This window comes from Rhipicephalus microplus, chromosome X, assembly GCF_043290135.1.
Source record: "Rhipicephalus microplus isolate Deutch F79 chromosome X, USDA_Rmic, whole genome shotgun sequence".
NCBI lineage: Eukaryota > Metazoa > Arthropoda > Arachnida > Ixodida > Ixodidae > Rhipicephalus > Rhipicephalus microplus.
The window spans coordinates 215,597,771-215,625,120 of NC_134710.1; the positions used below are offsets into that span (position 1 = coordinate 215,597,771).

The window sequence follows — 27,350 nt, forward strand, 5'->3', positions numbered from 1 at the left end:
TGTTTTCACTCACGCACTCGGCGACGACCTCCGCCCCCCTCCCCTGTAGTGGAACCCTGAGCACGCCTATGGTGGTTTCACAGTTTTCATACTCCGCGCCGGCGGGACCAGTACAAAACGTACTGTTCGTACCTAATTACAGTGTACTAGAAGATAGCGGAGTAGACGAGGCGGCCGCGCCGTATGTCGGCTGATTCTCCGGCGGGTGACAGTAGCGGTGGCGCTGGAGTCACACGGTACTGAAGATCTCAGGAGCGTCTGCATTGGGAGCGAGCGTGAGTAGCCCGCGAAAGCGTGTATTTGCTTGTTTTTAGCGCGTTTAATGCGTTTCACAACCTTTATCAGTGTATGCACACCTGCTAAGCGCAATGGTGCACGAGTGAATATGCAGACACGCGGAAATTGCGTCGGGACATTCACTGTTTCAAGAGCCTGCCGACAAAAAAAAAAACAAGTAGTACAATCTGAATTTGCACGGATCCGCCTAGCTTCTCACTCAAGCAGTGCTATATCATAAGTTGCTACTGGCGAGCTACAAATAGGGAAGTATCAAAACCACGAATAAATCATGCGCTCGTTTTGTCGGCAGTTTCTATACCCAGAGCACTCTTCCTCATATTAAATGCTCTCGACTGTTTCATTAGAAACCCGATTATAAGTAATGTTGTCACAACGTTTATATCAGTGACGACTTAGTTTTATCATCCCAGTTTTGCGGAAGATAATTAATAATGCTTTTGAAAGGCCTTTTTGTGTTAACCACGTGCTTTCGCGCTCACTTTACTTCTTTTATGCAAGCTTCAGGAGGCCGAGCCAGAGAGCCGAGCTGAAAGAACACCTGTACCTCCTAGTCAAGAACTCTATGCGAAAGGGGTTACCACAAACACATTAAAAAGTGCCAGTTGTATAGTATACATAGCCCGTCTGTTACATTGCGTAAATTCACTGTAACCAGTTCTCATTGTGTATCGACAGCTAAATTGTACTGATTTCCTAATAATATATTGGTGTAACGCCGTCGCAAGCGTGAAAGTTTATGGCGATGTTTAATATTATAAGCATAGTTCTTTTATTAAGTGTCAAAAGTGTAGGGAAGCGTTGGTGCGTTTTGTTTTAAGAAATATAGCTTGTAGATGTACACAGTAAACACACACACGTATATATATATATTTATATTCGAAGGTTCGATTCCTGCTCAAGACAAGTTATTTTTTCACCCACTTTTCTTTCTTCTTATTTACATTACATTGGTTCTAATAACTTTACCTATACATTCCTTGGCTATATTGTCTGTTATATCTCATTATAGTGGGTCAAAAGCAGAAAAACGAGCCCTTAGATATACACCACTTCTTTCCCTTATATATATATATATATATATATATATATATATATATATATATATATATATATATATATATATATATATATATACGGTAGAAAAAAATTACGGCATATTCACGGGGTGAATGATGATGAATGGGCGAAGCTCCGGAGGGATTCATCGGTAAACTGTGAATCTTCCGTGTAATTCGCCCAGTCGATCATCATGTAAAGACGTGAGAAACGCTGTGTGTGTATATACACAAATCAACTTTTATTTGTTCTTAGACGATAGATGGCTTGCGATGTCCATTGCCTCGCGCGCTCGCACATCGGGATTCTGTCTGCGAGCGCGCGCTGCTACCGCCTTGCGCTCTCTCCGCTGTGCAGCCTTATCCATCCGGCGACTCCGAGCGCGCGCCAACAGCGAACGGATTTTATTACAACGCTCCCCCTAGCGTACGTCGCCGCACTAAATCGAACGATTGCCTTCAACCAATGACACGCGCCATATGTGACATCATTCCTATTTTATAAGATCTCGCGTCTTTCATCAACTACAAGTACCGCTTTCTAGTTTATAACATCTTGCATCTTTTCATCATCAGCTACAAGTACCACCATCTAGTAAACACTACAAGAACTAAACGAGAGGTGGCTACATACAGGAGACGGTACCGCCATCTAGTGAACACTGCAAGAACTAAACTAGAGGTGGTTACATACAGGGGACGGTATCGCCATCTAGTGAACACTGCAAGAACTAAACTAGAGGTGGCTACATACAGGCTACAGGGGACGCACAGCCCACGCCCTAAGGAGCTTCGCCCCTAAAAGACGAAGGCAGGCCCACCTGCAGCTAGTGTTTTTTCGCACGTTTGTCGTCCTCTTTTTCTACTGCATTTTCCACCGGATCCATTGAATTTCACCTCACCATATATATATATATATATATATATATATATTATATATCCACAAGTACACGCGTTTAAGTCACACGTCATCGCCCCCTTAACAATATTCATGCAATGCCCTTTAGAGCAGCCGCTATTTTTACGCCGTGCATTTTTGTCCAACTACGTTAGACTTGCACTAGTTTTGAGAACTCATACTGTCGAAAAGGTGAAATTTACAGTGAGAATTACTACAGAAGCATGCTATATTCAGCTACGCTCACTGTGAACGTTCGGCGCACAGCTACCTTGAATTTTTTATTTATTTTTTAGAGGGAGGGGGGTGCAGCAGAACGACTAACTTTGGCAATTGGTGGTCGCTGTGAATACGCGTAAATATTTTAGTATACCCTGAAAAGTTAAATTACGAAAAAAATTCGTGGTGCAGGGGGTAAGATTCCCTTCCTCGTACCTCTCTACTTACGGCCTCCTGGTTCTTCGTGCATTTGACACGGTAATTTTTTTTAATCTTACAGTTCTGAGCGCAGCTAACTTCCAGGAAATCGACTCAGTTGTTCTTAACATTGTAGACGCCTGGCCAACAAAGAAAGAGTTGAGAGAAAAAATCAGAATAAGACACGCCCTTTCTAAATAATTTTCAATCTTTCACAAGGACTTTTATTAAGCTCAAATTCAGTATATTGGCGTGTCATACTTCAATGGTTTTGACATCATGTGCTAGACATGAATGATGGGCAGGTAGAAAGAAATCTGCATCAAAAATGCGCACCGGAGAAGCCGGAGCGCATAGCAGTTTCTGCACGCAGCGCGCGGCTCTATCAGTGCTATTCGACTGCAGCGCCGCCGCTACAGGCAACGCGGAAGGCATCAGGCGTCGAGGTGCGGTCACGCCACTCAACACTTCTAGCACACTCTAACCAAATAGTACTTTGTGCATAGACAGTGCACTCGGTTAGGCTTCGGTTTCAGTATAGCTTCTTCTTGCTTATTCAAAATTTTATTCAAATTTTCCTGAGCATTTCAGCTATTGGGCTCATGACAAGAGTGCCTCAGGAACATGGAAACACCATTATTTTGACATGATTAAAAAAATAGCCGAAGTTGGCTTTAACATGTCTCAAATGTTGAAACCAAAACGAAACTGAAGCAGTGACGTCAGCTTTGGTGTTCCCGCGCAATTTACCAGAAAGCGCATTTATTTTATTTCTTTACAGACTCCATCTTGCAATGGCAAAGTTCATGTGCGTGTACTGTGACAAGCCTTTTGCAACCTCAAGCAACATGCACAGGCACGTGAGAAACGTGCATAAGATTAACAGTGCCGAGAGAAAAATCAACTGCGACGAGTGCGATCAAAAATTCTTCACTGTGTGCGAATTGAGGCAGAACCATATAGATGAACACGACTTCACGCCGGAGTACGAGGAGTACACTTTTCGGACAATGAATGGTAAGTTACTCAATTTTTCTTCAAGAGGTCAACCCTACCTTAGTTTACAAATATTCACACAGACTTTCGCATTACCGTTACGCTGCGTACTTAAAACAAGAATAGAAAAATAAATACTGGACCTTCACTTACCAAAACCTGTTAAACATGCTTCGTATGATTACATGATTGATATGTGGGGTTTAACGTCCCAAAACCACTATATGATTATGAGAGGCGCCGTAGTGGAGGGCTCCGGAAATTTAGACCACCTGGGGTTCTTTAACGTGCACCCAAATCTGAGCACACGGGCCTACAACATTTCGGCCTCCATCGGAAATGCAGCCGCCGCAGCCGGGATTCGAACCCGCGCCCTGCGGGTCAGCAGCCGAGTACCTTAGCCACTAAACCACCGCGGCGGGGCTTCGTATGATTACAAGGTATGCCGTAAACTACTGATTCATTTTGACCACTCGGCGTTCTTAACCGTGCACCACAAAATTCGTAGCAACTGCGTTTTGAATTTCGCCTCCGTTGGCATTCTGCCGCCGTAATTCGATTTCGGGCCCAGCAACGTGACGTGCGACGCACTGCCTTTTAACATGGACTTTTGCATTACTGCTCGAAATCTGCGACCTCACGGTGTACACATTGTACTTTTAATTTGAAATATTATTAGACTCAAGCTATATAGCACCACATAGAAATGTGTCCCGTTAGCAATGTTTGGAACGAGCGTTATGCAAAGTCTGTTTCTGTTTTTTGCTGCCTCAGTCTTTTCTCTTACCTGTCGACACAATTTTTTTTTCTATAGTGTAAACCCCCCCCCCCCCGTTAGTTTGAAGCGTTAGGACGAGATAAGAATGAAAGTAAAAATTTGATGATCAAAGTATTAATAACTGAGAGCCAAGATAATTCTAAATATAAAATTTATGCGCCAATCTCCTAGTTCCAAACTCATTTGGCACATATACTTCTTTGTTTGCGTAGTCAAATTGATTTCTAATATGAGTATCAAATAACTATGAAGCTAATTCGGATATAAGTATACAATTAATAGCAGAAGGGTGCAAAATGTAAGCGGTAAAATACGTTACATTTTTACGTTGGTTTTACATAGCATACATAAGCACATATAAGACGATTTTAATGATTTAACTGTCATAACAGCGAGGCAAAAAGGATCCCAAGAGGTCGAAGCTTCCAGAGCCTTCCACTACGGCATCTCTTATAATCATATGGTTGTTTTGGGACGTTAAACCCCACATATCAATCAGGCAACTTGCTCACGTGACGGTTAAGAATGACTTCACGGCAGTACGAATTTACCTTTACAAGGCGGTTTCACGGCATAATGACTCCGTGGTGAAGTGAAGCCACAATTTCAAATGGTTTACAACGATTATATTTGCAATTTTCAGAAATTTAAGAGCAGAAACAAAGTGCTCAAGTATTCGTACATGCTTTCTATTAAACGTATAAAAAATGACAAGCACACTTAGTGACATGAATGCAGACCACAGGTATTCCAGAGCAGAAAACATTAACCTTGCAAATGCAAATTGCCTGAGGTTGCACTTTATATAATTGCTCAGCATAAATTTTTTCTTACATTCTTTTACACACTCATAGGAATAATTACTACATTAGGTAGCACGGGCAATCCTTTCACATTTAATGAGATTTTTTTCAACAGTCCCTTAAAAAAATATGTATTCCGAATTTTTACTGAATATCAGAAGAACTGATTAGTGAGAGGCCAGACTAACGAATCGAACTTCTAGTCAAGCTTGTGGCTAAGCGCAGCCGGAAGTCAACAGCGTGTGCTTGCATTAGTGCACACTTCTCATGCGAATGATTGCAGGTAAATTTGAACACCATGGTGAATAAAAGCCGTCTAGAAAAAAAATTAGTCATATTAATTGAATGCAGCAAGTAAAAAACAATCCTTCAGTGCATGTACCGATGCTTGAGACATTACTAGCACAGTGTGCTCATCAGAGAAATGTCTTTTCATGCTGCTGTCATTTAGAAATTATGCTGCAGAGTCGACCAATGCGCAGTTTTCATTTGGCCTATGCTTGAATACAATTAGAATGGTTCTCTGCAAACAGTTCAATTTGTGAATTGAATATCCACTATTTGATTTAGAGATACAGTTACAGCTCAATATTTTGATCATTCCAATCAATGCCTTTGCAGTATCGCTGCTTGAGGATATTCCAAGAGAGTTGATATTTGTATCCTTGTTTCTACTATCGTGTGTTAATGAAGCACAGAATACAGTAGCTTACACAAACTGTAGCCCCGATCCCAATACCCTGAGATTGCTCCTCAAGCGAAAAATTTCCACTTCACATTTCTTCGTCTACCGAGAAGTTCTGGAGATTGATTTCTCCTAATACTGTAACCACTGATGTCTTTGAAATTAGCGGTGTAGTAACTAGTGATTCTTCTCTTATTTCTAATGCTTTCAATGATCATATTAAATCAGTTTTTATGAAGGATAGCACAGTCCTGAAAACACTTCATGTGGCAAACCCTCCTCTACCATATATTGTGACAAGTAAAGAGAGAATTTTCAATTTGCTTTAGAAACTTGATGTCAAAAAAATCTTCGGGTCCTGATGGAGTACCGAATGAGTTCCTAAAACGTTATACCACGTGGGTGTCCAAGTGTCAAAAAGTTATCTTTTCTAAATCTTCGCAAGATGTTCAAGTTCCGGATGACTGGGTAACTGCAAAAGTGAAGCCCCTATGTAAGAGTGGAAATCCCCAGCATGTAATTAACTATTGCCCAATCTCATTAATTTCAACTTCCTGTAAGTGCCTTGAGCATAAATTCATAAGCATGTTTCTCAATTCCTAGATGAGCACAATATTTTATCAGATTCACAGCACGGATTGAGGAAAGCATTTTCTACCTATACTCTGTTGGTAACTACAGTACATGACTTCGTACTAGCTATCGATTCCGGAAAACAAGTAGATGCAATTTTTATGAATTTTGCAAAAGCTTTCGATACAGTCCCTCAATATAAGTTGCTGTTCAAAGTGGATTTCATTCTTAAAAATACTTGGCTTCAAAATTGGATTTCTGCTTATCTTTCAAATCACAAACAATATGTCTTGTTCCTGTATGATATTAGTTGGTTCAGGTGTCCCCCAAGGCTCAATGCTCAGGCCCCACCTATTTTTGTTACTTATCAGTGATATTTCGCATAGTATGCCGGTAAATGTTAAGTTATATGCTGATGACTGCATCCTGTACACAAAGATAGAAAACCAGACAGACCAAATCTATTTGAACGATGCCATTCATAAGGTCATTCGTTGTTGCAATAAATGGCAGATGTCGGTTAATTCTAAAAAGACCGTTTTTATGAAAGTTTCTGAAAAACGTAATCTTCTTCATTTCACTTATTCATCAGATAATGTTTTCTTGGCGGAGTTTCTTTGGATTTCGCATTACCTAAAATGGACGAGACATGTGAAAACTGTAATAAGTTCATGCAATTACAAACTATTTTATATTAAACGAGCTCTCTAGCTTTCCACTCCTGCCGTTCACTTTATTGCATTCAAGGCAATTGTTCAACGTACTCTAGATAAGGCATAAATAGTTTGGTATTCTCACACTAAAACCAACATCAATGAAATGGAAAAAATTCATAGGAGAGCTGTTAGATTTATTTATAACAGTTTTGGCCGTACTTCAACAACATGTTTATTAGCAAAAGCCAACCTCCCAACTCCAACACAGAGAAACACTGTATTGAGATTGAAATTATTGTTTGAGTTTGTTAAAGCCTACTTTAAGGTGGATAAATAAGTAAATAAAATAAATAAATAAACAATACCCGCAACCGTAATCGACAACAAAAATATATTCAATGGCAATGTTTTACAATGTATCTAAAAAGCTAGTGATATAATATGCATTAGTTTCATCGACTCTTGTAAGGAAAGAACTGAAACTTGCTCGCAGTCATCATGACTGTTACGTTCTACTTGTGTACCACCACAACGCTACAAGATGCCCTGTCCCAGAAAGTCAAATAAAATTAAATATGACCTTTCAATCTAGTGTTACAGTGTTATGACAATACAATACGACAAATTTTCAGAAAGACTGTGTCATTTTATTGATATAATAAATGAACTATCACAGCTGCTAGTATTAGCCTTGCTACATTTATACTGGCCTTCTTAACATAAGTCTTCTGCATAGGTCACATTTTATATAGCTATCACAGAATTAAAATAGGCATATGTGAAGAAATGTCAGTACATGAGTTACAATTATGCACTATCTGTTATTCCTGTACTAGTGCTGTGCTTCCTTTCCTTTATCCCCGTGCCAGTGCCTTTTCTGCCAATACAAACACATACAAATTAGCCAGAATATCATCAAATCTGCTGTGTTCCTAGATAGTCAACCTCAAATTAATAGCATAATTTAGTCTGTGGTTGCTCTAATGCTCACTTTCTATTTCTAGATCAGGACAATACAACCAAATTTGCAAATTACACAGAGTATAAGGTAAAAGATATACAAAAAATAAACCTCCCTCTCAGATTTCTATTCTTTGTTTCTTAATGATCCTGTCAAGTTGATCTTAAAAATTTCCAAAGTGAAATTAAAGAATTAAAAAATTCCCGAAATTAACACTATTGCAACAGCTTCAGCTTCATACATGCTGCACACATGATGTTCTATGGTGTTTTCATGAACAGAATTCAAGAAATGGAAGAAAAATGTAGAGGAAGAGACTTTCAGCTGCTTCACTGCAACAGGAAGTAAATGGAAAAGCGGCTCCTCAGGAAAGGAACTTTCCTATTACACGTGCCACCGATCCGGCAGTTATGCTTCACAAGGTATTGTGCACTACTGAAATAACTGCTCTGACTTGTGAGCACTTGCACGGCAACAAGAATAAGCATCATCTCTCTTGTGCACCTTTCGTTGTGTGAATGCTTTTTGCCACTAAAATCAGTGAGCATGCTATATCACAGCAGTTTTCTTGGTGGGAAAGCGGTGATAGCTCAATTTTCAAGAGATGTAATCAAATAACACAAGTAGGCCAGATGACAATTATTATTGTGCAACACAAACAAAAGAATCCCCAGTGGTTGAAAAATTATTTAAGAGTGAACAATGCTATGACTTTGTCAACAGATTGCCTTTTGACTCCTAAAAGGACATTTCAGCACAAGTACTGTAAACTCGAGCTGTCTGCACCTTCAGCACTGTGCCAATGCACCCAACGCCCCATAACTCACACAATGCTATCCCACAACCCAGCACCTCCACCAATTATGTTACGGGCGAGAGATGTTTATTGTACAGGCGGGATGATAGATGGTTGCAGCAGTCAGGCCTGGTACAGAACACATTCACTTCTTTCTCCTCTACCCCACTTCAACGAAAGTCCCGTATCAATACTTTCAGACTATTCTCATCATGAACAGGATTGTCATTATATTAAGCTGAGATCTAGCAATGAACTTGAACCCTGCAAAAAAGCCCCTCAAACTTTCTGAACTGCCTTTGGTGTTGAATGTGAGCTGACTTCGCTAACAGTATAGGAACCCACCCTGACTTTCAACTTTGTTAGAGGCGAAAGAGATTTGAAAGAAAGGTCGAGAAAAGTCGAATGAATGACCCTTCTAAACAGTGCATGATACCAGCACTGCGGCTTTGCCAGGTTAGCTGCGTCCATCAATGGCAGTGCAACGAATAGAACTATGGTGATGACACTGTGTCGTCAAATATTGCAAAATGGGAAAACCCCCCGATTTCTCGCGTATTTGTCATGTGGATGTAATTGCCTTTCACAGCTCACACACCCACACAAGAAACAGGCTGAAACATAAATGCAGGTTTTGTCATGAGGAATGCCTTTTTAAATACATGCGCTATAGCTACAATAGTTGCATGTCCATTTATTTCATCCTGCTTACATAATACGTAGCTCTCGAGACAAATATGTACACATGAATATTTGAAATGTAATTTCCCGTGAGTACAATTCATCCCAAACAATTGTTAAACTATGTTGGATTATATTTTACACTCAGCATTGGTGCTTTATGGAGCCCCCACCCCTTTTTTGCAACACAATCTCATCACCACATCTCATGTAATTTTTCTTTTTACGAAATAAATGTCACAACCACTTTCCATTGTGAAAGCTCTATATACACAAAATGCCTGCTGTATGTTTATGACTGTTACTATGATCAAATTATTTTTGTTCAGCGAAATTTCACATGTCTATAAATTGCTGAAAAAAACATTATGTATTACTGCCAATCTAAAGATACGTGATAGTGAAAAATATTGTAAAAATTTACATCTGTGAAAATTTCACTGTGTTCTTATACATGCCTATTTCTCCTCATGTGTTTAGCACTCCATTAAACCAGTGAATACAAGCCAGAGCAAGCAATTTTACAGAAACAATGTCAGCCTTCAAAAGATAGGCAATTTTCAAAGTTCCTTCCACGAATCACCCCCACAAAACAAAACAGTACTGCATATAGAGCTACTGAGGTTTCTGCCTCATTTTATAGAACACAGTAGCTCTATTAGGTAATGAAATTTAGCTAATATGCATAACACCAAAGCTGGCTCTGTGCCAGCATATGCTTGAAATTAAGTCTATAAATAAACTGCTCCGTTTCATTTTTTTCTCAGCTTCAGGACAAAGAAAGGCCAAGCCAACCATCAAATGTGGTAAACGGTGCTTCGCAGGAATGAACGTGTCAAAAGAGAGCTACGGTATAAAGGTTATACTTCAGTCCAAGCACAGGGGCCATGGTCCTGACCCCCCGAAGTGATCAATATGTTTCTGTCCAAGTCCGAAAAATTAACTGTGTAATGTTAATCATTTATCAATCAACTGTGTAATGTCAATCTGCATAATTGAATATTTGATGAGCCTCCTGTCTCATCCTTACTTCTGTATAACGTTTTTTACATCAGTGTGTTTTTTGCTACTGTTTTCCCTTTGTATGCCTCTTTGTTCACTTTTTTTTTTTTTTTGCTGTTACACTGTATGCATAATTTCGTTTATCCTACATACTGTTACTTCGTCTATTTTCACCATTTTTACAAAAACGTATTTTTTACTTCAGTTTTGCCATTATACACCTCTTTGATCACCCCTTTTTTACGTATTAGGATGTACTATTATTATGATGTACTATTACTATGATGTACTATTACGTCTTCTCGTCTGCCTTTGTTAACCGCCAATATTTTTTATGCATAATTGAATATTTGATACTTGTATTGTCATGTTGTAACAATTCAATATGCCCTTCCTGTAAAGATCCCTGATGGGATCTACAGTATGAATTGCAACGAGCAAGGTTGCGTAAAAACACAGGTTATTATTCGAGAAACGTTAGCCGCAACACGCTGGTACAGGCAGGAACCCGGCAAGCACGAACCACACACAGACGTCAACGTCTTCTTTCACGCTGGCACAGAGCTGGCGCCACTATGCTTCGGGACAATTACTCCCCGCGCAGAAAGGAGCCAACCTGGCGACCTAGGGAAAGGACACGACAAGGGGGTCATAGCATGGTTTGAGGCGTGATACGTGTACTGTTTCACGCCCACGGCAGCGTTGGTCCGAAGGTGGATCAATGGGCTCAACTTCATAGTTGACAGGAGATGTTTGCCGCACCACACGGTAGGGGCCATGGTATTTCGACGAAAGCTTCGGGGAAAGACCGTGAGGGGTAGACGGGACCCAGAGCCAAACCAGCATTCCTGGGTTATAGTGTACAGTAGACGCAGAGGAATCGTGGTCAGTTTTCTGGCGCCATTGGTCCTGTGCGGTAAATGAGCGAGCGAGTTGACGACACTCTTCGGCATAAGCAGCTGCTTTGGAAACAGGCGTCGCTTCGGAAACATCAGGCTTGTAAGGGAGAATGGTGTCCATGGAGCATGATGGCTCACCTCCGTACAGGAGGAAGAAAGGAGAAAAGCCAGTGGTTGTTTGTGGCGCAGAGTTGTACACGTACGTGACAAAAGGGAGCACTTGTTCCCAATTAGTGTGGTCGTCAGAGGCGTACATGGCAAGCATATCTCCAAGGGTACGGTTAAAGGGTTCCGTCATGCCATTGGTTTGAGGATGGTATGCCGAGGATTTCCGATGGACAGTGCGACATGCCTTGAGCAGCTCGTCGACGGCGTTCGAGAGAAACACGCGTCCACGGTCACTCAGTCATTCACGAGGTTCACCGTGTCGCAAAATGAGATGGTGAAGAAGAAAGGACGCAACGTCTTTTGCAGTGGTAGCAGGCAGCGCAGATGTTTCAACGTAGCGTGTCAAATGATCCACGGCGACAATAATCCACCGGTTGCCTCAAAGAGAGTTGGGTAGAGGACCATAAATATCAATTCCGACGCGGTCGAACGGTCTTGCTGGGCAGGTTAAGGGTTGCGAAGGGCCAGCAGTGCTGTGAGAAGGCGTCTTGCGTCGTTGACACGTGGTGCATGACCGAACGTACTGGCGAACGTGCCGATACATGCCGCGCCAGTAGTATCTTAGACGAAGGCGAGAGTAAGTCTTAAATACTCCAGCGTGGCCACACTGGGGGTCATCGTGAAAGGCAGCGCAGATGTCCAAACGCAAATGACGAGGGATGACAAGGAGCCACCTACGGCCGTCCGTCACGTAATTGCTGCGATACAACAAGCCTTCACAGACAGCAAAGTGTCTTGCTTAACGAGAGAGGGAGCGTGAAGTCGTTTCTGAGGAACTGTTAGAGAGGACGTCGAGCAAAGAATTGATCCAAGGATCCTTGCGCTGTTCGGATGGCATGTCAGTGATGCTCAACGATGATGAATCGCAAATGGCAGTTGATAACCAAGCAAGGTCAGGAGGCAGTGGAGAAAGGGATAGTGCATCGGCGTCTGAATGTCTGCGTCCTGAGCGATAAACAACATGGATATCGTATTCCTGAAGGCGTAAAGCCCAACGAGCGAGGCGGCCAGTAGGATCTTTCATGGACGCTAACCAGCATAAGGCATGGTGATCTGTGACAACATCAAACTGGCGTCCGTAAAGGTAGGTGCGAAATTTTCCTATAGCCCAAATAATAGCCAAGCACTCCTTTTCCGTGACGGAATAGTTAGACTCTGCCTTCGTTAGTGTACGGCTGGCATAGGCGACAACGTACTCGTCGCAGCCATCCTTGCGTTGAGCGAGAATGGCACCGAGGCCGACACCGCTTGCATCCGTGTGAATTTCAGTTGGTGCATTGGGATCGAAGTGGCGGAGAACTGGCGGAGACTAGAGTAGCCGGCGTAGCGCCGTGAATGCCTCATCGCAGTGGGAATTCCAGCCGGGGGTTCCGCACTACGGGAGGGAAGCTGAGTCAAAGGGGCAATTATAGAGGCAAAATTGCGAATGAAACGCCGAAAATAGGAACACAAGCCTACGAAACTACGAAGCTCCTTTAGGGTAGTAGGCTTGGGGTACTCGGCAACGGCACGCAGTTTGGCAGGATCTGGCGATATTCCTTCTTTTGAAACGACATGGCCGAGAATTGTGAGTTTGCGGGTGCCAAAACGACATTTCTTGAAGTTTAGTTGCAACCCGGCTGCCGTAAGGCACTGGAGAACTTGTTCCAGACGGGAAAGATGAGTTTCAAAATTCGCCGAGAATACAACTATGTCGTCTCAATAGCAAAGACAGATGCGCCATTTAAGTCCCCTGAGGACACTGTCCATCATTCTTTCAAAAGTCGCAGGCGCATTGCAAAGACCGAAGGGCATTACATTAAATTCATATAAGCCGTCAGGGGTCACAAACGTCATTTTTGGGCGGTCTGGTTCAGCTATTGGCACTTGCCAATATACAGAGCGCATATCCAGTGAAGAAAAAAACTCCGCACCTTGAAGGCAATCCAAGGCGTCACCAATGCGTGGCAGGGGATAAACATCCTTGCGTGTGATGTTGTTTAGTCGATGATAATCTACGCAAAACCTGATGGAACCATCCTTTTTTCGCACAAGGACCACTAGCGAAGCCCAAGGACTGTGCGAGTGCTGAATAACAGCACGTTGCAGCACCTCGTCAACGTGTTGAGTGATGACGTCACGCTGAGCCTGCGAGACGCAGTAGGGGCGCTGACGAAACGGAGTATGATGACCGGTGTCGATATGGTGAGCGACAACTGACGTGCGTCCCAAGGGAGGTTGTCCGTGGTCGAAGGAGGCTCGGAAACGGTCGTCAAGTAGGTGAATGAGCTGATTGCGCTGGTCTTGCGTAAGGCCGGTGTCTACGCTGCGCAACAGAACGTCTTCGTCAGGTAGTGAGGGCGCGGTGGCAGCTGCGACAGCATCCACGGACATCGGTGTCGTATCAGAACGGGCATCGAAAGGAAAGATGTCATCATAAGCGTCAAGACTCCCAATGCATTCGCCATGCAATAAGGTAGCGGAACAAGGGAACGGATTGCGCACGTACACAGCACTGGAGCCATCGGCAAGTGTTATGACGGCAAACGGGATGACAAGGTTCCGGCGACGAGCGCATTCTTGTGACGGCATAAATAGGGCAGTTGAATCGGAAACGGAGTTGCACAAAAGAGATACCGCGATGACCGAAAAAGCAGAAATGACGACGTCAGCGGTGACGATCACCTTTTTGGGTGAGCGAGGGAGATCTATGAATGTCGTGCTGAATGGAAACAAAACGAGTTGAGCACGAGCGCAGTCAACAACCGCATGATTAGCGGAAAAAAAGTTCCATCCCAGGATGATTTCATGAGACGCATGCGAAAGGACGACAAATTCAACGATGTAAAGCACTCCTTGAATCACAACACGAGCAGTGCATGTGGCAGAAGGTTGGACGTGTTGCGAACTCGCCGTGCGTAAAAAAATTTCAACCAGTGGAGTCATCACTTTGTTCAGTTTGCGGCATAACACTTCACTGATTATACAAATAGCGGCACCTGTGTCGACAAGAGCAGTTGTGGCGAAACCGTCCACAAACACGGCAATCTCGTTAGGGGGCGAAAGATGAGGCCTTGGAAATTTCGTCGGTGGCGCAGCTCTTGCCTCAGGAACTGCGACTGTTAGTTTTCCTCCTGGGCGTGGTTGGAACGGCGAAGCATGCGGGAAGGAGACCGAAGGCGAGGTGAGGGAGATCGACATCGGCTGAAGTCCGGTCGACGTGAGCGGGGGTCATGTGAATCAGGTGTCACATGCGATTCTGATTGCCGAGGTATGTTGCCGGAATGCTGAACATCAATAAAATAGAATCCACGGCGACGACAGTCTCGCGCGACATGTCCTGGAATACCACAGTTGTAGTAGACAGGCCGGTTATCCGGAGTATGCCAAGAGTTTACAGGTGCTCAAGGTGGTGGAAAAGGCCGATTTACCGGATAAACCGAAACTAGTGACCTGTATTAGTTGGTGGCTGGACTGTATGAAGGGAGCGGCGGTTGGGAAGGAGGTCGGCGGATGGCTTCTGCATAAGTCAGCGGTGCAGCCACTGATATTGGGGATGCGGGCGAAGGGAGAGCCGCGGCAACTTGCGTCTGAATAGCACGGCGAAGTGAGTGGTCCAGTGTTGTGGGGGTCTCGTTGATGGTGGCGACAAGAGAGAGCTGTCGAGCAACTTCCTCCCGGATGTACTGTTGAATTTGAGGCATTAACACGCTGTAGTCGGGGCCACTGCTTTTGCACTCCAAGGCCGAAATATCAGCTGTTTGCGTATTAGCGCGACGTGCAGAAATTCGTTGCTTGCGCAGCTCATCGAAACTTTGACATAGCTGAATCACGGCCGTGACGGTCTGTGGGTCTTTGGCCACAAGCATATGAAAAGTGTCGTCATCAATGCCTTTCATTATATTCTTTATTCTGTCAGCCTCCGTCATCCTGGCATCAACTCGCCTACAGAGGCTGATCACATCCTCAATGTAGCTCGTGAAGCTCTCACCATTTCGCTGAAATCGTCCCCGCAGTCCCAGTTCAGCACGAAGCTTACGCATGGCTGGACGACCGAAAAACGAGGTGACGGCCTCTTTGAAAACCGACCAGGTGGGGATGTCGGCTTGGTGATTGGTGAACCATAGGTTGGCCAAATCCATCAAGTAGAAGATGACGTGAGTCAGTTTCACAGGGTCATCCCACTTGTTAATCGCGCTGGCATGCTCGTACTCTGCCAGCCAGTCCTCGACATCTTGATCTTCAGTGCCGTTGTATACTGGTGGGTCACGCAGACGAAGTACACCAGAACACATGACAGGTGGCAGCGTGGAAGAGCCTTGTGGGGGATCGACGCGCTCGGTCATCGCGGACTGAGATGGTAGCTTACGGCTGCGGAGCTCCAGGACGTTACCCAGCACCTCCACCAAATGCAACGAGCAAGGTTGCGTAAAAACACAGGTTATTATTCGAGAAACCTTAGCCGCAACAAGCTGGTACAGGCAGGAACCCGGCAAGCACGAGCCACACACGGACATCAACGTCTTCTTTCACGCTGGCACAGAGCTGGCGCCACTATGCTTCGGTACAGAATAAACAAATAAATAAAATAAATAAGTTTACCTATTGAAGTACAAGTACAAAGCCATTGATTTTTGTTTACGACTGCTTTTTTTGTTGCCTTATGCAACAACTCCTGCAAGGGCCGAGTGAGCCTGCAGTATATTCAAATAAAAAAAAAAATGTTGCTGTGCTTATCTTCCACTGTATGTATTTTGTTCTTTCATAAAAAGGTAATTACTTTGTAGTTGTGTCAGTGCTGTCGCTTTTTGCACTGTTTCTTGATATCCTAATTTGGTATGTTACGAGGCTTATACCTGTTTATCAGATTCAACAGATGAGTGAATTTTATTAATTTATGGCAATCCATTTATCTGTTATTTGTGCAGAGTTTCGTGCTTCAAGAGATGTTGCTTATTTTGTACCTCCAACTTCAATTGCTGGTATACAAATTGGTCTAGTTATGGTTTCCTCTGTGTTTTGTTTTCTTCAAGTTGATGGCAAGCATTGCCCTCACTAGCCTATGATTGGTGGATTTTACTGTGCTACTGTTATGTCCTGTACTATGCTTTGGTCTTTTTCATGTTTTTCCCCCTTATATACAACCAGCTTTTCCCAAATATAGACTCATATGCGTGCCCTGTAGCTAGAAGATAAATGAGGTCCCTAAAACATTAAAGTGCTTTCTTTACATGAACGAGTGAATGGATCAAGCTGCTACCAGTCCACAATGAGATCAAATGAGAACAATCAATCCTGAAGTGCAAAACACCTGCATGGTTCAATTTCATACATTTATTTATGATGCTGGTGCATTTGAGCATTATTTGTTTATTGATTGCTGCTTACTTTTATTGCGTGTATGTTAGCCTTCTGCCTAATGTCTCTATTAAAACAAGTATTTCTTTTTTTGTATGTTCACAACTTCACAAGCACACCCACCCACATATACCAATCAGAATGGCTGTTTGGGGGAGTCAGCGATTCAGAATAATTGAAATACGAGCTTGTCACTAGAGAGAAATATCATATAAACTAACTTCCCTTCATTCGCCCTGCTGCTTTGAGCTCTAGGCATGCTGTATTCTGCTAACAGATAGAACAGAACTTCTACACCATCTTGTGATGCTTTTATATTTTCTGACCTATATGTCTAGCAAGTTTTTTTGTGTTTCACATATAGGTAACATTATGGTAAAAAGCATGCTTGATGCTCGCAGTTTTGTGTAAGCCTGTGTCTTGCAGATTTACATTTTGCATTCCCCAAAGTAACTTTGCCTGTGCAGCACCCCAAACCCTACTTGTGTTTGTCTGTGATGCCATTTGGGTTGTTCAATGCTCCTTGTAAGTCTGCATGTGCAACTTTTGCATTTCCCTAGTATGCAAAATATAAAAAGGTCTAGTGAGTGAATGTGCTGACAGCATTATGGCATCAAATAATTTACAATACCAATGGCACTTGCTTATTAAACATGTTGCATGCTAATAAACACTTTAATAAGTTCAGTATTATATAGTGGGTAGCTAGCATGAATGAAACCCAACATTAAACACATTGCTACATTTACCCAAGAAATTTGAACCATACAGCTCGTAAGCACTGCTGGAATTATTTTCTTTTGTACTAAGGCACGAAGACTAAGCAAGTTGAGGACTAAAAGTTTATGTTTCTTTTTTGTAAACTTAAAAAAATTCAGCTGGGGAGAAAAAAATCGCCAGCTGCCTTCGCGTGGTATTTACAGTCTTGTAACAGTCACACTGGTTCGATTTGCTTAGCGGCTCATTATGATTTCAAAAGAACCAAAAAACAATACATTGAACCAGGCAGCTGCTTTATGCAAAGTTCAACAATGCCTTGACATCTAGCCCATCCACCTCCAGCCCCCTGTACATATAAACATCAGCATTTTCACCAAAGAACCAACTCACATATGCCGAACTGCACAAGGCTACTCTCCCAAAATGAGCTGTTGGAACTAAATTAGCAACAACATATACCCTTGGCTTTTGGTGCCCTGTTCTTGGAACCTTCATTCCAACACCAGCCTCCACTCATTGCTTTCTATAGCTCGCAATGCAGCTTACAAAGTGGGAAAATTATCACTGATTGCAGTTGTCTTCTTGAAGAACGATCCTGCTTCATCCGACGTCGCTTCATGGTCGGCTTCATCTGCCCAGGGAGATGGGAGGCCTGAAGTTATGGTGACCACCCTAGCTTTAACACCTGGAGAATCAACAAATATGATGGCTTTTTGTGCACTGTTTTTCACGATACCTTTAACAACCAACAGTGCTGCATATGCTCCAGCTGTTCAAACTCTAGCACGAGAACAATGCATAATAATAATAATAATAATAATAATATTTGGGTTTCATACAAAACCATGCCATGATTATGAGGCATGCTGTAGTGCAAGGCTGTGTAAATATAGAGCACCTGGGATTCCTTAATGTGCACTGAAACTGCACTGTACACGAGGCCCTACCATTTCACCTCAACTAAAATTAGACGCCAGTAATGCAGCACTTAGTACCTTGCACATACTACTTTGTAGAAAATGCATTCTAATACATCTCAAGCTGGCATGATTTCACTGCCTTGGCAATAACAGCTTTGCTGGGCGCATTGAACAGTGTTTTAAGAATATAACACCGGTTTCCTCGCCTGATCCTCCCAGAGTTTCTTGATCATGATTAGGCGTTTTACTCAACCAGAAGAAGGATGCTATCGCCGATACCCATAGAGCTCAAACACGATCTCCTAGCTGTCGTTTTCCGTTTGCGCAGACAGATTGGTCAGCTACAGGCGTTGAAATAATTGTGATGATCTTTTAGTAGTAATTACTTTTCTTAAAGAATAGTTACACCAACACAACAGAAATTGTGTCTTTAAGAAATACATTATTCGCGGGAATCGATCCGAATGGTCCACTGTGCAGCTACGCCACTGATTCCACAGCGCATTCGTTTGTTAACAAACGTCCCAGAGTCTTGGGCTCAAGTTACGTGTATCTCCTTGCGTTGACACGTGCAGCATCGGCTCTTTCAGATACGTTACTTCGAGCACATACCCACATGAAAAATGTTTGTCGTCTGCGCGATCAACATCCTTAGAAATTACTAGGCCCTTTGATAAAACAAGGAAGCAACGGGCAATCCCGAAAACCTCGCCCGCAGGTCCTCGAAGCGGTAGACAGAAGTAAAAACAAGCACGGACGTTACGTGACGGCACGGCAGGGCTACACACCTCGGCGGCGGACCACGTACACACCGCACAATCCGCCAGCAACAACAATCCTCGCGCACCATGCCGCCAACCGCGAAAAGACAGCAACAAGCCACGTTGCAACAAGCTCGCCTAGGGATAGAATGCCATCTCACTTGTTTTCAAGTAGTACCTAGGCTTAGGGAAATCTTTAAGGAATAAGCGGGGCGAAAGCTTCCCCGGATCCAAGTTACCCGGATAAATTCTGTGAGAAAAGAAAGACTTATCCTCAACAATTCACGAGAGCAGTTCACACAAACACGCGCACAATAGATTGGACCAGCGCAAGCTATTATCGCCGAATGGGCTCGCTTTCGTCGTGACACCTGTCGAACAAAATGCGTTAAAGGGGCCCTGAAACACTTTTGCAAGTAACCATGGAATGAATTCACTAGAAGTGCTTATTGCCTCACAAATTCAACGCCGCAAAAATTTTAAAAATCCGTCCAGTGCGAGTAGAGTTACAAAGGTTTCTCGCATGCTGCAATTGCATTATCTCTTTTCTTGTCCCGACGAAAGCGCTGGAAGCTAAGCAGGGAGGTGTGGCAGAGCAAAGAAAGTACCGCGCCTCGCGACCGTGAGCACGTTTTTTTTTTTTCTTCGAATCCGCGGCTTTGTCGGTGTAATCGCGCGCGCACGCGTGGACAACTAGCGGCCTCCCGCGGCTGTCTCAATAACTTAATTTTTCGGTCACAGACGCACAGACGATTTTTTGCTCACAACCAATGGGGCCGACGCCGGCGGCGGGTTTTCTGCGACACGAGCTCTTTCGCGTTAAAGGAATAGGATTAAAGGTATAGAGATAGAGAGGAGAAAGGAGAGAGTATGGCGCAGGGACAGCGACACCCAGATGCAAGGAGAAGATGGGAAAAATGGACACAGTCTCAGGAGTTCGGGGTCTGCTCGCCTTTGTAAAATTGCGGCCTGGTGTGCCACGCCCTGGCTACGCCCCTGGCTGCAAGTGTGCTTGCAGCAGCTACGATCTGTCCTAAGAGTATTAAAAAGAAGGCTCTTAAGGCCGCTCTTCTAGTTTTCACTGTGACAGTGCTGTGACCGTGGACCAGTGAAGCGCAGGCCTGGCGATTTTTTGAATACCCGATTAGTGTCTCATCCTGAAGGTAATTCAAGAAAGGTACCCGCCGATCACAGTGGCAGCGGCTGCTGATAGCAGCTGGGAGATAATTCTAGATTTATATGAGCATAATAAATATTTTCAATTGTAATATATGACAATATTGAACTGTTTGTGCGCTTATACAGCTCTAAGAACTCATCCTTCGAGAACTGCACGGGCCTGATTTTTTTGGCCCGGGCCCGTTTTATCAAGCCCAGCCCGGGCCCGTAAATTTAAGTCGGGGTCTGGACCAGGCATGCACGACCAAATCCAGCTCGAGTCCAGCTCGTGCGTGTCGTTACAAGCCCAGGCCGGGCCTGTGCAGTGCTCTAATCATCCTTGCTGAGAAAGAGGGAGAGAAATAAGCAGGCACTGCTTTTGTGTGCTTCGCCATCTGAGTTGTCTTTTAGCGCTGTACAGTCATTTAACACGAACGCTCCACCGCGTGTCTGAAACAGTTTGATTGACGCTAGTACCACGCAACTTTCTGTTGTGTAGTTGTATCCCATGCATGCCTATCCAAGCACACCGAGGTATTATCTCGGCAACAGATCCCAGCGCTTCGCAACTGGCATCAGTCAAAGTAGTCGAGCTCACGCGTCAGAGCCTGGCTGCCAATTCTGTCTCCTTAGTGCAGAAAATCATAGGCCTTGACAATTTCTCTGGTCCGATAGATCAAATTGCGGGGCAAGGTTGACCAATGTACCCAAGTCCACTGCGTGTTATTCCTCACCTTGGTCCAAGTAGCCGCGATAACTACAAGTTATTGTATAATAACCAAGGCGGAACTGGTTATTCGTTTACAATAGCTGAAACCTTTTTTATCTCCTTCAATGCGGCTAAACTAAAACACTCAAAATTTCTGCATAATCATCGTCTCATAGCTAATTGGATAAAACAGCAGGGATCTTGTTCCCTCCCGATGAAAGAAAATTATCATCCAGAAACACGAAGAGTATTTGATCGGCTTGTAAAACGCTTACTGGTTTCTGCCGGTATTTGTGTCACCTGCTATGTGAATTTCAAGTCAGACCGGGCATAATAAAATCATGACAGAGTTCTCTTATGCCATAGAGCCTCTACTCAGGGTAGTCTTCTCGGCACTGCAGTAGCGTAATGTGCGAATGCGTGGAATAGGTGGCACCAAAAAGGACCTACTATGGGTGCTTGTGAGACACGGAAAATAATCTCCATAGCAGAAGCGCCATACATAACTCATTGCCGTGTAGAAGCACAAGACTTTGCATCATTGGATGGTTTAGCATTGTGCAGCCAACAGTGACCACTGTTGATAGGGGGAGGGGGGGAGGCTCCATTTTTTTAACATTTCTCATTGAAGGGCTATAGTGTCTTGTTAGCTTGAAAAATTACATGAAGAATTACAAAGTAAGAAAGGAAGATTTTTTTTTCATTCTATGCTCTCACGCACTCAAGGCTAGTGCATTTACCATTCGGCTACAAGCACATCCATGATCAATGAATGTATACATACCTGTATATCAAACCATTTAAATTTGTTTTACGCATGGTATACAAAACAATTAAATGTATAAAAGAAACACTTTCCTCAGAGTGGAGTTACAATGTTAGGACCACGGAGGTCTAAAAGCATTTTTTAACCTCATTGGCAAGAACACAAAGACCATCAAGAAAGAAGATGACACATGTGTGTTCTCAGCACAGTGTATCATCTTCTTTTTTATCCCGGTGTGCTGGTGCTGTAAGTTACAGATTTCCAACAAGCCCAAGCCTCCACTTTTGTCAACCTTATATGCAGGGTTACTGAATTTCATGGTAGTGCCTTAAAGACTCTCTGCAGAGCATGATGTAGAGCCGACATGGTGAATTTTACAAATCAGTGAAATTTTTGCTTTGCTAAAAATCAATTTCAAACGTGCATTTTCATGGTCTGTCTGAGGCTCTCATTAGAAGGTGCTGACTAAGAAATAGGGTAAGCGGGCTTAGCTACTCGCTTCTTCCTTTCCATTTATTTGTTTCTCTCTTTCTACGTTGGTCACTGTTTGAACAGCATAGCTGTTCTTGGTGAAATCTGTCTTGCACGTGGGAATCCGAGAGGGGTGGGAGGTCGTACATAGTGTGGGTTGGGTAACTCCCACTACGAACATGTGCCACTCCTCCCACTGCTCATCACTATGCCCACTACTCGTCCCACTATGGTCACCCTTTATGCCACTTTGTTCAACCCACTTCGTTCCACTTAATTCAAGCTCACTACACGCCACCAGCCTCGCCATTCTGTCAGTGTCCACCAAGCAGAGCTGGTCTAATTGTTTTTAGCGAGGTACCCTGCAGGCATTATGTGCACTTCGGTTGATGACAGTGAAGAGCGTTTCAGACCACATATGGATGAGAACGAACGTGAAGGCGCTCTCACCCACAAAAGGCAACGCCGACGGAGATAATAAGCTAGCCCGGAGACGAGAGTTATGAAAGCAGCGGCAACGCCAAGCTGCTACCCCAGAGGCGAGAGCTAATCGCTCCACAGCTCCCGTTCGTGAGCATCTGGCATTTAACGCATGGCAGCGGCCAATACACGGATGAATGGAAAAACTTTATTTCGTCAGAAAGCAACTGAGGATGATTCCGTGTTAGATGGCCATTAACCCAAATACAGAATCAAAGGCCAAGTGGTCAACTTCCCAATAGACGTTCAGAAAATGGTGCAATGCTAGAAACATACCCAACAACGCAGCCATCGACGCGCAGATAAAGAAAATCTAGTAAGCAAGCCCTCGTACAAGTCTGGCCTAGACAAATAACGAAACGCTCAGGCATGGTCACCTCCCTACAAAAATTCCAACGTACAAGTATAGCCCGTAATCTGCGGCACATACCCATGCTGAGGGATTGTCCAAGAACCGGTTAGTTAGGATGATGAATCTCTTGTATTGCTGGCACTCGCCCACAAAGGGGAATCGGCCAAGAACCGGGTGGCAGGATCTTTAAAGTAGTTATAATTATGTATTTAAAAGAATTAAATGGAATTTCAGTAAAAAACGAAAATAAATCATAAAAATTTATGAAAATGCTACACGAGCTAGCAGTCAGGCAATTAGACAGTCTCGGAGCCAAAAATAATAATAAAAACAGACTAAGAAGGTAATCTTTTTGTTTCCATTATGTATGCACACACAGCAGAGCAAACCTCCCTATGGCTATAACCTAATGCAATCCCTCCAAAGCATAAAATTACTGACCTGTTTATTGTTAAACCTATATAGCTTCTCAATTGAGTCGACAAGGTATCTTTTCTTATGATAAAAATATCGGTGACAGAATAAAAAGAAATGATCTATTGTTTCTATTACCTGGCAAAAGAAACATAACGTAGATGCTGTGAGTCCAGCTTATGTAAGTAATAATTCAATTGGGGAATTCTGCAGCATAATTCGATGATTGTAATTTCTAACTGCCGAGGTATGCACCACTGTTTATTCCAGCAAAAGCTTAGATGTACGAAGTCTCTTATAGTATCCAATGATAATTTGTGTATTTGCTTTTGCAAACAAGCATCTCTATATCTGAGTGCTCTTACATAAGCGAAATCAGGTAAAATAGTGATCAGTGGTCTGCTTGAAAGATGCTTTAGCTAACGAGTCTGCCATCTCTTTCAGATAAATCTCGCAGTGGCCAGGTACTCATAGCAAGTGAAATTTTCTTAGGTTTGCTGGTAATAATAAACTTCTAATTATACAGTTTAATATTAAATTTTTTACTGCAGAGAGTGCAGTACATACTGAGAAAGAGTCAGTAAGTATGACTGCTTCTGATTTGTAAGCAGGAAGTTTACAAAGTGCTAGAACTATAGCAAATAATTCAGCAATAAATATAGGCATACAATCTGGTAATCGAACTGAAAAAGACCATTCGAGAGAAGGACAGAAGATGCCTACTCCAGCTTTTTCGTTTAATATGAATACATACGTCACAATAATGTTGCTTATGGACAGACGAGTCAAATAATCTTGTAACTGATTACTTAAATATCAAAGGGGCATTTGTTTTACATTAGAGAGAAAATATCATCAAATTATATTTTAAATCTTTAATTAAGCATACTTGCTGAAATAATTTGATAGATATATACATTCAGAGGTTCTTGCAGCACTTGAATGAACCTAATCTGAGGGGAGTGTAGTCTTGACTACACTCCCCTCAGCTTGTGTTCCGAAGAATGCGCCTGGTTTCTGAATAAAAGCATAAGACGCTTGTTTTAAAGTGAATTGTATATTTTTAAGAAAGTTTGAACAGTAAGTATTTTAAACTGAGTATTTCAACCGAGTATGTGGAAGACGCACTTCCACATACAAAACATTATTTGCAACAAACTCGGGGAGACCAGACACAAGCGCGAAGCTTCTCTTTCTAATAATATTAGCTGTCTCATCTTATATGTCGCGCTGCCAGAAAAAAATACGCACCCAAATTCTATAATACGCTGCACATACATCTTGTAAATCATTATCGATGTATTTCTTCGCAATCCTGTTTTTCTGTTTCCTAATTTTCGTAACCACTCCAAGGCACGTGTTGCTTTACAGCCAACTTCATCTATGTGGCTTTTTCAATTTAACGTTCTATCATATATAATGCCCAGCTATTTCAGGGAATCGACCTGGGGAATGAGCTCAATACGATACATCAGAGAAATGTTGACAGGATCTTTAGAAGAGAACGACAGAAGCGCACTTTTTTTGACGTTCAATGACATGTGGATATTTTCAAGCCATGCTTTCATCATGTCCATGTAATTCAGTAATGCCTCATACAATGAGTGCAGATCACTATTTGTTGCAAAGAAAGGAATATCATGTGCATACACGTAAATTTGAATATCCCGATGAGTTGGAATGGAACTTAGCAATATGTTGAATAAAACAGGTGAAAACACTGAGCCCTAAGGTACACTTGATGTCTGCTTATATCATTTAAAAGAGCATCCACCCAAGAAGCAATAACATTTTCTGTTTCTTACAAAATCTGTAATCTATACTGTTACATATTTTGGAATGCAATAGTCTTGCATCTGCTGGATGAGAATAAAATACTCCACTTTATCGTATGCCTTAGCTAAGTCTAGAGTCACTAGTGTACAGTATTCGCACCAATGCCGAGCCAGCTGTATGTGACTTTCTAAATCCGCATGTGCACACCAAATAGAGTATCCCGATCTAAAGCCAATTCAACTGGGGTTTAATATTGAATGTTCATTGATATAGGTCATTATACGGGCATTCAAAACTTTCTCTGCAAATTTGACCAGGTTAGACATTAATAAAATATGTCTTACATTATCTAGAGCAAACATCATTCCCTGTTTCTTCCAACCGGCAGGAATCAAAGAAATTTTCAGTGTATAATTAACCGGATTACAGATTTCATGTGGGGATATTTCGTACGGCACTTTTATCATTGTAGAGGTCACCCCATCAGGTCCAGTGCTTTATCACATTCACCAGTTCAGCTAAAGATACCTCCTTGTTATCATCATCTGCCCTCGATTTCACCATGGGCTTTGGAATTATTGTCATAAACCTGTTTTCCAAGCCTTTAGTAACATTTTCTGAGAGTTCAGAGAGTTTGCGAGGAGACATAATGGCGGAATGAATACTTTGTGACTGGGGAATAATTTTTTCACATGCAAAAACCTGAAAAGTGCTTTTTTATTTTTAGACTTAGATTGATGATTGAATTTATTTATATCATAGTCATCTTTTGCTTTGCGCACTGTACGTTTGACATCAGTAGCCATGGCGTGAATTTATACCCACACTAATTTTTAGGGCATTGGTTAATTAACAGCTTTTTCCAAGCCACTTTTTGCTTTCTATACCCTCTAACACATTCTAGATTCCACCATAGACTAAAAGATCCTGCTGTGTCCGAGTTTATAGCAAATGTTGAATTCTTTAATGATAGTTTTAATACCGCACACTGACTCATACCCCTAAAATCTTCCTGCATTTCCTCGCGAGAAATTAACATAGGTTTTACCTAAGTCTTTTTGTAATTTAACATAACTTACAAATGAACCAACTTTTCCGGCCCAATATAACTTTAAGAACTTAATTTCAAAACTAATGGGAATGTGGTCTCAGTTTGCAGCACAATCTAAGATATTTCACGAGGATATACTTAAAGAGAAGCTGGAAAATGTTAAATCTATAGTCGATTTAGAGTTACCTCTTACAAATGGAGCAGCATGTGAGTTCAAGCTGGAAAAGTTGTTATCAAGCGTCCATTCCCACCAACGTCTTCCACATACATCAGATCGGAAGCCCCAAGACACATTCACAGGCATATCAGCTGGGGGCGCTAGCCCCTCCACCAAGAAGAGCTAGGGAGCTTTACCCCAGCCCCCAACACTTTCGACAGTGGTCAATGTTGGCTGCATGATGGGGAAACAAACAACTAAGGTGATGTTTTCTTTGACCACAGTAATCACTCAGTTATAATGTTACGAGAGGATCAATATATTACAATAAAATGTTACATATAATGAAATCTTTCCAACAATTATGCTGTGAAGATTTTTTTAGTAGACTCTTTCCAGTGTGGGCCACTGTACAACGCTTTCGTGTCTTGTGCTGCAGCATTGCAGAGCAGGCTAACCCTGAACAGGGCCCTATAAGATTACATCACTGACTCATATGCTTTTATTCTGTTTTGCCTGGCTGGTTTATGCATCTACAGATGGCAATGAGCACAGTTTTTATGGACTAATGAAAGCACTTGCTGCTTCACGAAAATAATTTTCTTCTGTA

The 27,350-nt window shown here is 42.6% G+C and overlaps 2 protein-coding genes across 15 annotated transcripts in view; one reads left to right on the forward strand and one right to left on the reverse strand.

Annotated features, from left to right (window-relative positions):
* The window catches only part of LOC119187395 (uncharacterized), a 90,382-nt gene that overhangs the window by 58,126 nt on the left and 4,906 nt on the right, over window positions 1-27,350 (reverse strand). For 4 of the 14 annotated variants that reach the window (XR_012887191.1, XR_012887188.1, XR_012887192.1 and 1 more), the window contains exons 1-2: window positions 19,434-26,899; window positions 18,272-18,410 (exon numbers count right to left, since the gene is read on the reverse strand). Coding sequence is in view for 6 of the 14 variants with exons in the window: in XM_075878607.1 (XP_075734722.1) it covers window positions 15,106-16,164 (1,059 nt within the window). In the remaining 8 variants the exon portion in view is untranslated. Of the gene's footprint in view, window positions 1-1,576; window positions 18,411-19,433; window positions 26,903-27,350 lie in introns of those variants that run through there. The other 10 variants (XM_075878614.1, XM_075878612.1, XM_075878613.1 and 7 more) reach the window with 7 other exon arrangements.
* Window positions 3,503-10,527, forward strand: LOC142775966 (uncharacterized). Its single transcript, XM_075878616.1, has 3 exons — window positions 3,503-3,687; window positions 8,404-8,544; window positions 10,367-10,527. Exons 1-3 carry the CDS (start codon window positions 3,519-3,521, stop codon window positions 10,507-10,509), a joined length of 453 nt encoding a protein of 150 aa, XP_075734731.1. The 5' UTR covers window positions 3,503-3,518; the 3' UTR covers window positions 10,510-10,527.